At 44.5% G+C, this 15,908-nt stretch overlaps 1 protein-coding gene across 1 annotated transcript in view; it reads right to left on the bottom strand.

Moving 5' to 3' along the window:
- The window catches only part of TMX3 (thioredoxin related transmembrane protein 3), a 1,593,937-nt gene that overhangs the window by 730,230 nt on the left and 847,799 nt on the right, over positions 1 to 15,908 (bottom strand). The window contains exon 7 of the mRNA XM_044067138.1: positions 13,742 to 13,841. Coding sequence (XP_043923073.1) covers positions 13,742 to 13,841 — 100 coding nt within the window. The remainder of the gene's footprint in view (positions 1 to 13,741; positions 13,842 to 15,908) is intronic.

Raw genomic sequence — 15,908 nt, 5'->3', positions numbered from 1 at the left:
TAGAATACCATAGCCAATCTGGGGTGGAGGAACTATGTAAAGGATGGTGTAGCTAAAATGCCCTGCAGGACTGCCGTAGCAAAGCCTGCTCTGGATCTGGAATATAAAGGTAAATTGTAATGCTTGGCAAATGTATGCATGGAGCTCCATGTAGCAGCTTCTAAAATGTCCTTGGTAGCCACCCCTCTTAAGAAGGCTGTGGAGGTGGCTGTGGCTCTCGTGGAATGAGGTCTAATGTTAGCTGGCACAGTTTTTCCATGAAAGGAGTAACAAAAACGAATGCAATTCCCTATCCATTTTGAAATTGTCTGTTTGGAAATTGCTTTTCCTTGCGTACTAGCAGCATATGCTACCAACAGCTGGTCAGTTTTTCTGTAACCTTTAGTTCTGTCCAAGTAATAGCGCAACTGTCTGTGTATGTCCAGGGTGTGCAGAAGTTTCTCCCCTTTGTTTTGTGGGTTTGGAAAGAAGGTAGGCAAGGGAATAGCTTGATTTAATGAAACCCTGGACACTACCTGTGGCATAAATGTAGGATTGGTTCTCAATGAAACTCTGTCCTGATGAAAAATAAGGAATGGCTGTAGTGCCATAAGGGCCTGTAACTCAGATACTATTCTTGCTGAGGTTATGGCCAGAAGGAAAGCAGTCTTCCAAGACAGGAACTGTAGTTCTGCAGATGCTGCTGGTTCAAAGGGAGGCAGTGTTAGCTTTTCCAACACGAAGTTAAGGTCCCAAGTAGGTAGAGGTGGTTTCCTTGGAGGATTGATGTTTTTGATTCCTCTTAGAAACTGTCTTAGGAGAGGATGAGAGAAGACAGGTGATCAGTATTGTACTCTGCTGAAATTGCTGAAGCATGAATTTTAATGGAAGAGTAAGACAGACCATTGTGGAACATTTCTGCCAAGTATTCCAGGATATGTACCATGTTCATCACTGTCGCATCTAGGCCCTTTGTGGTGTTCCAAATGTGAAATCTTTTCCATCTTGCTGAATATGCCTTTCTTGTGGAAGGCCGGCGAGCTTCCATAATTATATCTTTCACTCTCTGGGATAGCTTGTCCTGAGGAGGGGTCAAGGTATTTTCCAGGCTGTTAGTTGCAAGGTTTTCAGGTTGGAATGCAGAGTTTTGTAATTATGCTGTGTCAGTAGAAGTGGCCATAGAGGAAGAGGCCATGGTTGCGTGCGTGACAGGCTCTAACAGTGGGTACCAGTGCTGTTTTGGCCAGTCCGGAGCTATCAAAATCACTTTTGGCTGCTCTGTCCTGATCTTCAGTAAAACCTTGGTCATTAATGGGAGAGGTGGAAATGCATACACTGTTAGAGTTCTCCAGCTTTCCATGCTTGTGGGTGGTATGTCCTTGAGCAGAATTTCTTCAGTTGATGATTGTGGGGGGAGGCAAAAAGATCCAAGTCCGGCCTCCCCCATGATTGTGTTATCTGTAGAAAGATGTCTGGGTGCAGCATCCATTCATGTGCATCCATGATATTTCTGCTTAAGCTGTCCGCCAGTATATTGTCTTTCCCTGGCACAAACTGGGATTGTAGCTGTATATTGAGTTTCAAGGAAAGTTCCCATAGATTCATTGCCAGCCTGCAAAGAGGATAGGAATGGGTGCCTCCTTGCTTGTTTATGTACCACATAACCGTGGTGTTGTCTGTCCTTATTAGCAGATGACCATGATGCAGAAAGGGTTTGAAGGCTTCGACTGCATGTATCACTGCCAGCATTTCCTTTTGGTTTATGTGCATGCGTAGCTCTTTTTGTGACCATAAACCTTGAATGCATCTGCCCTCCATGTGAGCTCCCCATCCGTGGTCTGAAGCGTCTGTTGTAATGGTTTGGCTGGCTATTGGTTTGCTGAAAGGCAGACCCCTGTTTGACTGGCTTGCTTGAGCCCACCACAGAAATTCCTTTTGAAGGCATGGAATGAGTGGTATCAAAGCTTCCAGGCTGTGACTGTGCTGAGTCCATAAACTCCTTAGGTACCATTGTAGTTTCCTCATTAGCAGTCTTGCTTGCGGAATCAGAAGGATGCAAGAAGCCATGTAACCCAGGGCCTGCAGGATTTTCCTTGCAGTCAGCTGGGTTTGTCTTGTCAGATTTTTGAAGTAATCTGGTAGTTGATTTTGTTTTTCTTCTGTGAGGAAGGTCATTTGGGTGGTTGTATCTAGATCTGCACCCAGAAAAGTTATTCTTTGGGATGGAACAAGTCTTGACTTGTGAAAGTTGACTGTGTATCCCAAGGCCTGAAGTAGGTGGATGGCATAATTCAAGTGTTTTACCAAAGTTTGTTGGCTGTCCGCTTGTATAAGGCAGTCGTCCAGATATGGGTATATTTGAATCCCCTGAAGTCTGCAGTGTGCAATTACTGTTGCCAGGCATTTCGTGAATACTCTGGGTGCAGTAGATAAGCCAAAGGGCAATGCTGAGAATTGATAATGCTCTGACCCTGCAAGAAATCTGAGGTGTCTTCTGCAACTTTGTCTGATAGGGACATGCAGGTATGCATCCTTGAGGTCTAGAGTTACCAGCCAAGACCCCTTGCCCAGCATGGGAAGGAGCTGCTGTAGAGTCAGCATTTTGAACTTTGGCACAATAAGATAAGTATTCAGTGCGGACAAGTCGAGAATAGGCCTCCATTGTTTTTCTTTTCTTGGAACAAGGAATGGTCTGGAATAAAATCCTTGGCCTTGTTCTGAGAGAGGAACCTTTTCTATAGTTTTCATTTGCATTAAGCTGGAAATTTGTTTCAAAGCCTCTGCCCTTTGATTCGGTGGCAGGTCTGGCATGCCCTTTCTTTTTGGTAATGTGTGGAAATGAAACCTGTATCCTTTGTCTATTATTTGCAGTGTCCATTTGTCCCTTGTAATACTGTGCCAATTTTCTGAGAATAAAGAAAGCTTTCCGCCCAAAGGTGCTTCCAATTGAGCCCTGGTTGGCGGTGTCAAAGTAAAGTCATTGAGCCTGTCCTTGTGCAGCAGTCGAAGGTCCTGCATTACCTCTCTGGTTGGGAGGCTGCCATTGACATCCTCTGTAGGAGCCTCTAGCTTGCCCTCTACCTCTGGCATGCCTGTTCTTGCCTCTCTGAAACTTCTCTGTGTCTGGAAAGGACCAATTCTTGGAAGGCCAATTCCTGCCGAATCTTGGTGGTTGTACTTGGAGAAAATCCTTGACTGTTTGTACGGATTTTGCCTTTTCTTCAAATTTCTTTAGGACCTCCTGAGCCGTGGAGCCAAATAACTTTTGCTTTTCCAGAGGAGCATCCAGCAGCTTTGCTTTAACATGGTCTGGCAGAGATTGTTCCTTCAGCCAAGCATGCCTACGTATGACTGCGCCAGTCATAGCTGACCTACATGAAGCTTCCAATGCATCATAACCACATTGCAAGAAATGGTTGCTAACCTGTTGTGAGTTATGTACCAGATCCTGAAGTGACTTGCGGTCTAGGGGGTCAGTTGAAGACAGTTTTTATGCAATTCATCTAACAAATACTCTTGGTACTGTATCATATGAAATTGACAATTTAATGCCCTCATAGAAAGAGTAGCAGAAGTATACACTTTTTTACCCCATCTCTCTAAAGCTCTGGACTCCCTTTCAGAGGGGAGAGGATTTTTAGCAGTGGCAGCTGCAACCCCTTTAGGGCCCTGGGAAATAGTTTCTGGATCAGCAGAGTGGGCCTTGTAAAGGTAAAGATGTGAGTCCGGGACCCTGTAGTACCTATCGGGTTTGGCAGGAGCCGGAGGAAGAGAATCAGGGGTTGTGCTAGAGTCAGAGTACACATCATCAATGACATTCAAAACAGGAGGAATAGCTAAAGGCCTATGCTGAGGCAAATGTAAAAAGGTCCTTAATCTTTTCCTGGAATCAGAGAATTCCTGGCCCTGCCATTGGAAATGCTCTCTCATGGTGTGTAGTGTCTCCCCAAAAGAAAACTCTTCAGGAGGGGAGGCCGAGGGAATAGATTCCTCTGCATCAGAATCCTCGTAGGCTGAAAAAGCCTCCTCCTGGTGGTCCGAGTAGAGCCATCAGAGTCCTCATCTGAGGAGTGGGGATCAGAGGGCTCAACCCTGGGCCTTTTGTCTGGAGGAGGTTGAGAGCCCCTGTCTGGATGAGATTGAGAGCCCCTGATTAAGGAGATAAGATCCTCTGCTAAGCTTAGAATCTGTGAACCAGTAGAGGGTCCCTGAGGGATAACCTTGGGAGGCAAAGCTTTTGAGAGTTTAGCAGCTTTAGCCCTGGAGAATGCCTTAATGGACTTGGATGCAGGAGGCCTGGCTGCACCACGTGCTGGTGTAGATTTGTCTAAAGGAATGGTGTCGGAAGGTTCCAGGACACCAGTTTCTGTTGGAAATTCTATAACAGACTCAGCCAGGGCCTCCGGGACCGAGGTAGTCGGTAGAGCGGTTTCGGTAATTGGAAGTACCAAGGACTCGGTTTCAGCCGAGATCGAGACACTCGCGGTAGGCCTGGCCGTGGTTCCAGCCGAAACCGCGGCCCGCGTGTGTCGGTCCTTGTCCTTCCGTTTCTTAACTAAATGTGAAGTCAGAGTCTCCGACGGCATCTTATACGAAAAACTAGCCCCAAAAAATTCCTCTGCAAACTCCGCCCGACGTCTAAGAGTGCGTCGGTTGAAGGAAGCACAGGCTGAACAGGCCGAGACGTCATGGTCTGGGCCTAGACAGGGTAAGAGTGGAAATCCTTATGAGGTATTTGTTTCCCACAAGTTAAACAATTATTAACTTTATCTGACATCGGCTGAGGCAAGAAAGAGTCCCCAATGGGGTACTTAGCTTTTTGAAGTCTTCGGTAGCTGAATTACAGGAGCTGGCCGACCGGCAATTGCGAACTGCTTCCACTTCGGGCACCATGCGGCAAGAAAGACTGAGGAAGATGGCGTCGGCTGATGCTTTTATACCCCAGGTGCTCTGACGTCGGGGAAAGTGCGACATCAGCCGACGCCGGACCCAGGCTTTGGAATCCGGCCGACCGAAGGGCTGCCTGAGGCAGGACAACCCATATGTGATGACTGCAGATGCATCCTTGAAGGACATCGACACCTGACGAGGCCAGAAAGGGGCACTGGGGATTAAGTGAGTCTTCAACCTGCTGGCTTTCTATAGAGCTTTCGGGATCAACAGTAGTGTGGGGTAAGCATAAGAGAGACCCGGGGACAATCGTGGACTAGAGCCTTCCCTTGGTGATTGATCAGAGCAAAATACTTGTTGCATTTGAAGTTCAGGGGAGAGACAAAAAGTTCACAACAAACTTGGCCTCAACGGCTGACCACCTTGTTTACTGCTGTCTGGTTGAGGGACCATTTGTGAGGGGTTAAAATGGGCCTGCTGTGGCTGTCTGCTAGAATGTTGGTTACCCCCAGAATGTTTGTTGCAATCAGAAAATGGTCTGAAGATATTGCCCATTCCCAAACTCTCATGGCCTCCCTACACAGCAGGTAAGAATGGGCTCCTCCTTGTTTGCTAATGTTTCAGACTACTGACTTGTTCCCTGTGTGAAACGCTACTGTCCCTAGAGGGAGAACATCCTGGGAGGCTTGCAGTGTAAGATGGACTTGCTCTCATCTCTAGGACACTCATATGCAGTTTGTTCTCTGCAGGCGACCACATGCCTTGGACTAGCTATGGTGGGGAGAAGAGTCTGCCCACGGACAGGTCGTGTGATTGCAGCCACCACTGTAGATGATTTCTGCAGACTGGAGACAGTTTTATGGGCGTAGACAGCAAGTAATAAAGAATGGGCCACTGAACTGCTACATCCACTGGAGAACTCTCATAAAGAACCGTGCTAAGGGGGACTAGAAAAACTGCAGTTGACATTGACCCCAGAGCCCATAGAACCAACTTCGTCGGTGGATGCAGGAGACCTAATAAATCCTGAATGCGTTGTTTCAGAGATAAAATGCGATGTATCGGCAAGGAGGTCACTTGTGTTGTTGAATCCAGTTGTGTTCCTATAAACTCTGCGTTCTGAATAGGTGTCAAGTTCAATTTTGGTAGGTTTATTGTAATGCCCATGTGGTTGAAGATTCTCACTAGGTAGTCTCTTGACTATCAGAAGATGCCTTATTGGTACAGTAAGGAGCCAATTGTCTAGCTATGAAAACACTTGGAACCCCTTTAGCCTCAGGTGAGCAGCTACAACTGCCAAACATCTGGTAAACACCCAGAGGGTTGTGGTGAGTTCAAAGGGCAGCTCTCTGAACTGGTAATAAACTGGCTCCCAGCTAAAAGTGCAAATGACTTCTGGAGTGCCTGATATGACAGGACACATCCTGAAGATCCAAGGAGCACATCCAATCGTCCTTGCGCAAAAGTGGCAGAATGGACTGAACCATAATCATTCAGAACTTTGATTTCCTGAAGAAATGATTCAAGTTGCTGAGATCCAGAATAGGTCTCAGGTCCCTGTCTTTTCTGGCACTAAAAGAAGCAAGAATAAGTTCTGAATCCTCTTTGTTCGCTTGAGACCTCTTAGATGACAAAGTTTTTGAATTTCTCATACTGCATCCTTCCTCTGACTGGGTAAAATGTTGGGAAGTTTCTTTCTTGGACTTGGAAGAGTTAGAGAAAAGGGAATGTAGCAGGCTCTGTATATTATATTTAACACCCAGATATTGTTTGTTATACTTGTCCAGGCATCTAGATGCAAGGACAGACAACCTCTGATTGCCTCCAGAGATGGACAGTCGGGCAGTGCTTCAGGAGTGCTGAAAGGGCCTATCAGGGGAAAGGTTCCCTGCAGTCCTGATTCTGTGGGCCCCCCTGCATCTGGGGTGGTGCCTGCTGTTGAAACCTCCCCCTATGCCTCTAGAGAAAGTATCCCCATGCAGGTCCTGAAAAGAGCCTTACGACTTCCTGAACCAAGTCTTCTTCCCTCCTCTTTGGTTCCTGGAGGAGGCTTTCCGAGGAGTAGAAAACTTGATCCCCATGTCTGCAGCTTACTCGCTGCAGGTTAATGAGTCTTTCACAGAAGGTCCAAACAAGAAGAACCCATTGAAGGGGGCATTAATGAATGACACTAAGAGGTCAGCAAAGTCGCAAAGCCACAGCCAGGCATGTCTCCTGATGGATATGCCTGTACTGGCTGCTCGTGAGGTGTCTTCCACAGCATCCGAAATTAACCTCATCGAGGAAGTAGTGAGGGTAGAAAGAGTAGCCAGCTGCTGAGAGACCTTTTTCAAGTCCTCCTCTAACAAGATCTCAGCAAGAGAGTTTGATAATTTGCTAACCAGGTCTCTGCAAATGGGTGAAGTGTGCCAAATAGTTCAATGACCTCAGTGTGAATGCAGCTGAAGCATAAATGCGCTTTCCATGTCTGTCCAACGCTAGACTTCCTGTTAGATGGATGGACTGTGGAGCTTTGCTCTGCTACCTCCTTTTTAGTGACTGCTGCGACAACAATGGCATCTACAGGAATTACTTCACTCCAATGTATATTATCTGATGGCGGACTTGGGAACCTGTCAGGGTGCTTGGGGATAGGCTCAACTGTGTCCTGTTTTTCCAGAGCCAGCAGGAGACTAGGTCAATCAGCTCATCTGCTGGGGGAGTCACCCAGAACATAGACAGGACCAACCTGAAAGCTTTTGGGAACACAGATTTCTCAGGAGGAGGAGGTTGGGCAGACCATCCATCTTTCTGTCACAGAAGTTCTAGAATGTCTCCAAAGAAGACATCCTCAGGTGGTGATCGGGGATATCTTTCTCCCTCATTGAAATCGGGCGTCCTCTGTGAGGAACTACATAGTGGAGTCGAAGTACCTCCTCCTACACTTTTTTGTTTAAGGAACCTTCTTCATAGGGTGTTCTAGGAAGGTATCAGAAAATGGGGAAACTCCCTGAAGGAGGGAAGTAGTCTGGAGGCTCCTCGGGACAGAATGACCTAGGACAGGAATGACAGGCTCAGTGCTTAGATACGATGAAGGATGGGGCAGACCCTGGCTGTGAAGAAACGACTCTCTAAACCTACAGGAAAGCCCTTTCTCCAACCTGGAAGGCTGACAGGCCCGGGATGCCTCTCCCTCTTCCTTGGAACCAAAGTCACAGGAGGGGAGAAAGCAGAACCACCCATGGATCTGAGGCCTCCAGACAGAATCAGACTGGAGCTGTAAAAAGGCTGAAGCCCTGAGGGGAAGCGACAGATCCAACAAAGTCAAAGCCAAAGACAACACCTTGCAGTCGGCGCTGACATCTCTGATCTGGGAGCTACTCTGATCTGACAAAAATGGAGCACTGCTGGTCAGGGATATAGTCAGAGTGGAGGAAGGAAGCTTCCTCGGGTATGACATCAACTCTCTATGGTACCCAGGCTCCTGAGATTGCAAAACTAGGGGTTGGACTGGAAAAGGAGTCTGTATGGAGGGATGAAGAGCACCCACAGATCCCAGATGAAACAGAGGTAGTAAGACCCCCATCTCGATCTGCGCCCTGAGGAACTTCTGGATCATTTTGTCCATCTCGGCCTCAGTGAAGCTTCAGGAAGACCTGGAAGAAGCCAAGGAAGCATGTCTTGACTTGGATAGGGTTTGAACGACGTTTGAGTAGAGAGCTGGGGATACCAGCTCCACCTGGAAGGCCAATGTCAGGCTCCTACTGACTGGATCCAAAGCCCTGGTACTTGATGAGGAGATACCAGGAATGGGGGATCCTGATATCACAATAGGATCCATAGTAGTCTTAGAGGTGCTTGGAGCAGAGGAAGATGAATCCGACAAATCCCTCCGAACCAACGCTTGCCTCAAAACTGTGGGAGCCGCAGTTGACTAATCTGAAGAAATCTTCAGATCCAAAGATTTTCTGGAGGTACTTGGATCTGATGCCAATTTATCAGAGACCTTAGAATTTTTTCTACCATGCTCCGAGGACTCCCCAGAGGAGGATGAGAGGGAGTGCTTGGAACCAGCATGTTTAAGTGGGATCTGAGCCCCAGAAGTGGGGGACACAGGCAACAAGCCCTTGAAAATGAGCTTGTTCCTGCAGTCGGCTAAATCTTGGGGACTGAAAGACGCACACGCATCACACCCCACATCTAGATGACCTGGCCCTATACAATATACGCACTTCTTCTGGGCATCCAAATTACGATCTTGTGCCCACAAGAACTGCATCTCTTGAACCCAGCTGGTTTCTCAGACACTATTACAGACAGCAGCACACACACAGTAATAATACAAAAACCAAATACAGTTAACAAAAGTCAAACAACTATAAAAACTAAGTAACAGATAACCCGGAAAACTTTTTTTTTTTTCGATAGTAGAGTGCCAATGGCACAGAAGAAGAAACGGAAAACTCTTAATCCCTAATGCTTTGAGAACTATAAGAGGGAGGTAAAATAGAGAGGAATAAAGAATTAAAGCCTCTTAACAACTGTTCATAAAGGAATTTACACTTATCTCTCAAGACCACATCTGTAAGCAATGTGCAGTAAATGAGATCTATCAGAAGCCTTGTATATCGCATGGCTTGAACCCAGGATTGCATAGCTAACTTGCATAAATAAGAGTGTCCCCCCCAACATTTGTTTATGTAACACATCACTGTGTTGTTGTCTGTTATCAACTTCATTGTCCCTAGCACCTAGAAAGGGTTGAGCGATTTCATATTATAAATGACAGCTAATATGTTTTAATGTTTATGTGTGGGTTTCTCAGAGTTTCATGAGCTCTTCATGTTGAGGTCTAAGTTGTGAGCACGTCAAGCCACAATGGATGCATCTGTGCACAGAGTCTGTTTTATGAACTGGTGGCTTAAAGAAAATATCCTCATTCCTTTGAATCTCATTCACCCATCAGCCTAGTCTCCCTTTTGAAAAAGGTAACACTGGGATAATTTTCTCTAGTGGTTTTGACCGTTGGTCACAAGCGTTCCTTTATAACAAATATAATTTTCAGAAGTAGTCTGATTATTAGGACCATTATTTTTTTTTTTTTTTACTTCCCTTTCCCTTACTGACTCAATGGCCATTAAATTCCACTACTTCTCCCTGCTGCCCCACATAGCCCATTCTTTTCTCCAGCAGTAAATTGACAAGTGGCAGAGATAAGAGTCGCCAAACATCTTAGGCCACAGGTCTTTGTAACTTTAAGACCATAATTCCTCTGTGCATGCCCATCTCTTAACACCTCCAGGTCTGGCATGCAGTTGGCTTCAGCAAGGTTGTTTCGCTCATTTCTGTGGATGACAAAACCCTACAAGACAGCTCTGCCTCCTCTCAACAAAGCCAGCGCTCCCACTGGAAATCTCCACCAGGGATTCCATAATGGGAACAAGTGCTCATACATGCACCCCACTACCCTTACTTAAAAGGGGTCAGCTGGTAAAAGACATGTTACTCTGCCTTTTTCTCCACTCCAGCAAGTGCCCAAGTTGCAATCTGCACTCAAATAACCTGAGACACATTCTGGTCTTTATTCCTCTACATCAACAGAGACTGCTAAAGGGCCAATAGAATGGTATGTGCCATGGTGCCTAGGATCTTCATGGTATGTGTGGCATTCCACTTTGCAGGTCTACCATAATTTGTAAGAAGGCAGACAGAGCCTCCACCTTCTCTAGAAGAGAAGGACACTGCAGGAATTCTTTTTCAGGACTATCCTTAGGAAGAGGATCTTCTGAGCTGGGCTCAGGTTGGACTTTGGGTAGGTGAGATTGAAACCTAAACTGTGTGGGCAACCTAAGGCCTGCTTGTATACTATCCAAGGACTGTTCATGGATAAGACAAGCGTGTGGGTAGGGATAAATGTAGGTGTTCTTGGTTCTGCAGTGTGCTATCACTGAGGCCAAGCATTTGATGAATACCCTGAGAGCAGTGAATAAACCAAATGGCAATGATGTAAAGATTTTTATATGATGGCAGGCATCCTTGAGGTTAAGTGTAACTGTGAGTGCTTGTTGGTTTAGAATTAACAGCACAACTTGCAAAGTCAGTAAGCATTTTGAATTTTGTCATCCTCATATACTTGTTTAGTTTTGAATTGTTTAGAATAGGTATCGAGATGGAGCCTTAAATAGAACCCTCTTCCTTCATGTTCTGCAAGCACGGCATCTATGGTACCTTGGCCAAAACTTTCCACAAAGATAGACTTTACTAGGTGTTCCTGACCTTTTGGTACTGACTGAATACCATTCCTCTGTGGCCTGGCCATGAACTGGAGCTTGTATCCTCTGTAGACCATGCTGGGAACTCACTGACCTGTGGTATGGAAAACCACTGTTTGATACAAAATGTGAATCGGTCTCCTATCCTGCGATTTTGTAGGAAAAGTGGGCTGGGGGTTCAAGGCAGACTTTTTGAGGTTTTCTTTTTTTTGGGGGGGGTGATATAATTATATCGGGCCCCTGTCGATGGTGAACCCCAACCCTAACCTCAGTCTTTTTTTCGGGGTATCATTTTCTTTTATGGGCGAGCTTTCTACCTTTGGCTCATTTGCCCTTGACTTGCCGCTAGTAGAAGGGTTCTTAATTAACAAGGTACTTCCTATTATATTTGGTAGAAGAGCAGGGTACATTTGACCCAGTGACTCCATGGTTTTCCACCAGTGTTCAGTAAGCTGGAGAAAATTATACACTTGGGGTCCAAAGAACAGTTCCTTATGAAGGGGTATATTGACAACCTGTGGTCGCATCTTGACAGTGACTGGGTCCTCAGCTTATAATGTTTCCTTATCACTAACCTCTGTAGCAGCAGAAGCATTAGACCTTCATGTCAGAGGATGTTTACTCAGTGGCAATCAAGTCTGCGCTTGGGTAAGGGGAGACACCTTTTAAATTTTATCCTGCATTCCCCCACAATTGTTTATGACTTGCTTGATAACATATTTTAAAATGTGGGTTAGCAATGCAAAGTATTAAATCCCAAGGTTGTAGAAGCATAGATTTCTTATCCAAACCTTTCTAACAGTTTACTCTCCTTCACATTAAGGAGGGTGCCGCACTCTGAAACCAGTCAGATTCTTCTAGCAGATTCCAATGAAACAATATGAGGATCTGCAATGGGGTTCATGCAAAGGAACTTGTGAGGATTTTGCACCATACAGAAACAGCCATTTCTCTTAGGTATGGATGGTGGGAGACTGGCTAAAAGGATGTAGCATCAAAAACATCCAGGACAGCTTCCCACACAAGAACAGATATTAGTCTCATTGGGCTATGTCCCAAAGGTCCACAGCTGTCTTCTATAAAACTGAGACCTCATGCATCTGTCACTGGAAATTCTCTGTGATTAAGGAGAGGATACTATTAAATGAAATGCTCTTTGAGGACAAATCAGAGAAAACACTGCCCTCACTATCTGTGTCAGAGGTAAGTGGGAGGAGATTTGTGACAAAGTCAAAGTTTTGCCCCACTTTCACTGAATTTAAAACTCTGATTCTCTCATAGCAAACTTTCTCATTTCCTCTTGGAAGGTTGGTCTCTAGACAGAGAACTGTGCTGAGTCAGGCTTTAGGCTTTATAAGAACTGGAAAATCCCCAAGGACAAGTTGCTGCATCTCTCATGTTAAACAGAGTGAAATTATGCTCTAAGTGTCATATTTTGTCTTAAACACACGATATGTTTGGCAATCCAGACTGATCAAGTAACAGTATACTCGCAAGTGTTTTCATATGTGGACTACTCCCAATGAGTATAATTACTTCCTGAATGGGGATACCTTTGATGTTTGACTGTGATCAGATAAGCAACACTGCAAAACTTATATTCATACTACCCTATTTCATCTTCTATTCATACAAACACGTACATACAAACACAAAGTCCAGACAATTAATTGTGATTAAGGCACTACAGAGGTCAGCTGCCTTCATGAAGTTTCCACCCTCCCCTGAGTAATCAATTAATAGGGACCACGCCAGCTTTGACTGTACCTGTGTTTAAAAAAATCTACCTACATTAACTTGTTTCATACAAGCACACATTATTTCTACCAATCATGGCCGATTATCAGCAGCGGCAGTGGTCATTTACTTTCACACAGTTTTCTCCCATCCCTAAATATAACCACTTTCTCTCTGGGAACACCCCTACGGTACGGTGAACAGCAATTCTGACTACAAGGATATACTTAAGATTATTGTACAGACAAACACAGACACTGATCACCTAGCTGCCGATGAATTACAATAATTTGGGTGTGACAGCTGCCTGTATACACAGACTGCTTTTTTTTCCATCCCCAAATAACGCCTTCCATTAATTATTTCTAATTACTGAATAGAAATAGTACTTTTGTGCACACATAATCTTATATCAATGTATTTAAGCTATAGGTACATAAAGGACTGTGCCCAAGGTCATGATTACTGTTAGAGTACATTGGATCACTGGTGGTGCTCAGGCATAATAGCACGTAACATAATTAACACAGATCAAGTGCTTCACAATCAAAAGCAAGACCTTAATGCAAAACCTCTATACAACAGAGCAAGCTTAACTGGGAAAAAATAGGAATAATACAATCTGCAATGCTTCTTGGCTTCTGGACATTATTAATTCTGTATAATTTAATATACATACATAAAACATAAACATGAAAATGTGTTTTTATTAAAATGTTTAACAAAAAAAAATCTAACGGCATCAAAATAAAAATGAATTAAGCTAATTGATTATAATCCTCAAACTAAGAACTAAATCACTGCTAGGAATAGATCAAAAATAAATTAATGCAATAAATTAGTTAAGAACTTCCTTTAAAAAAGTTTTTGAAGCAATTTCAGACCTTTAAGGGAGATTCTCCTCCAATATAAACAAACAACACTGGATGCCTTTTCTGAATATGTTCAAACATTTGTGGACTGGGAAGAGGTCGGACAACAGGGCTAAAAATAGAAAACATAACACAAGTCAGAAAGTACAGTTGTGTACACTTACTATAAATGTAGATGTTCGAGTGTATTCACTGTTGCAGTCATTACATTTGGATAATCTGCTGGCAGGTTGCCATCAGTCGGCCTGAATAACAAAGTCTTGGGTGCTGCGTCGGTTGCCGTCTCCTCTTCCATGATGTCAGGTTGTCAGGGGTATAAAACATGCAGCCGACGCCATTTTAATCAGTTTTTCTTGCCCCAGATGTCAGGTGCCCCCCAAATGGGGAGCAGAAAAAAAAAAAAAAAAAAAAATATATATATATATATATATATATATATATATATATATATATATAAAACTATAAATATATAAATGCACTTTAGAACACATAAAATTTACCTTCAACTAAAAGCAAATACACCACAAAGGCTTTTGAATACAGTGAAGGAAAGAAAAGGTATAGAAAAGGGGGCTGGCGGATGGGTAATCCGGATTGCAACAGTGAATACACTCAAACATCTACATTTATGGTAAGTGTACACAACTGTACTATGTTCTTCATGTTTCACTGTTGCAGTCATTACTTTTGGGTAAAATCCCAAAGCTATGGATGGGAGGATGGAACTAAACAGGATTAGGAGCAGCTATAAGGCCCTGCAGGAATGCAGTGGCAAAGCCTGCCCTGGATTTAGAAAAGAGAGGTAAATGGTAATGCTTTGTGAACGTATGAACTGAGCTCCACGTAGCAGCTTCTAGAATGTCTCTGGTAGGGACCCCTCTGAGAAAAGCTGCTGAAGTAGAGGCAGCCCTGGTGGAATGGGATCTGATCCCCTTGGGCACAGGTTTAAAATGGTGCAAGTAGCAGAAACGAATGCAATGGCTTATCCATTTAGAAATAGTCTGCTTTGATATAGCCTTCCTCTCTGATCCTGCAGCAAATGCCACCAGTAGTTGCTCAGACTTTCTTAGAGATTTTGTCCTGTTTAAGTAGAATCTTAGTTGTCTGTGTACATCCAATGAATGCAGAGTCCGCTCCCCCTTGTTCTGCTGATTTGGGAAGAAAGTTGGCAGGTGAATGTTGTGGTTAAGAGCCACACTGGATAACCACCTTAGGCATAAAAGAAGGATTGGTCCTGAGGGCCACCCTGTCTGGGTAAGAAACAATGAAAGGCTCCACTACCATGAGAGCCTGTAGTTCTGAAACCCTTCTAGCTGAAGTGACTGTCAAAAGAAAGGCTGTCTTCCAAGAGAGAAATGTTATATCCGCATTAGCTGCTGGTTCAAAAGGAGGTAGGGGTGAGTTTTTCCAGCACAAAATTGAGGTCCCATGCAGGAGTTGGTGCTCTCCTGGGAGGCCTTAAAGTTTTGGCTCCTCTGAGGTACTGTTTTAGCAGGGGATGAGAAAAGAGGGGAGGGCTCTATGCCATAATGAACCAAGATGGCAGAGGCATGGATTTTTACTGAAGAAAAAGCAAGGCCCTTGTGAAGCATCTCAGTTAAGTATTGCAAAATCTGAGGAATATTGGGCTTTGCTATGTCTATTCCTTGTGCTTGCTTCCAAGCACCGAATCTCTTCCATTTATCAGCATAAGATTTTCTAGTACTAGGCCTTCTGGCCTCCAAAATGACATCCATCACAGGTTTACTGAGAGAAGTGGTTGGTGAAATTAGTTGATTAGCCATGCTGCAAGATTCAGAGTTTGGAGGCGAGTGTGCAGAATTTGATAGTTCTGCTGAGACAATAGGTGAGGTGTTTGAGGCAAGTATCACGGAGGAAGGTGTGACATATTCCTTAGAAGCAGGTACCAGTGTTGGCGAGGCCTGTCGGGGGCAATTAGAATAATTTTTGGTTATTCCTCTCTGACTTTTATTAAGACCTTGGAGAGTAGAGGCAGAGGGGGAAAGGCATATACTGATAGGGTTTTCCAGCTGAAGGATAGAGCATCCACTTTCCATATCTTTTTGCGATGAGTTCTTGTGCAGAATTTGTCCAACTGATAGTTTTGGGGAGAGGCAAATAGATCTATGTCTGTGCTCCCCCATTTTTGTGTTAACATGCTGAAGATTTGTGGATCCAG

This window comes from Protopterus annectens, chromosome 3.part1, assembly GCF_019279795.1.
Source record: "Protopterus annectens isolate FY-2018-M chromosome 3.part1, PAN1.0, whole genome shotgun sequence".
In the NCBI taxonomy this organism is placed as follows: domain Eukaryota; kingdom Metazoa; phylum Chordata; order Ceratodontiformes; family Protopteridae; genus Protopterus; species Protopterus annectens.
The sequence above is the reverse complement of the archived record's forward strand: the minus strand, read 5'-3'. Positions and strand labels throughout refer to the sequence as shown.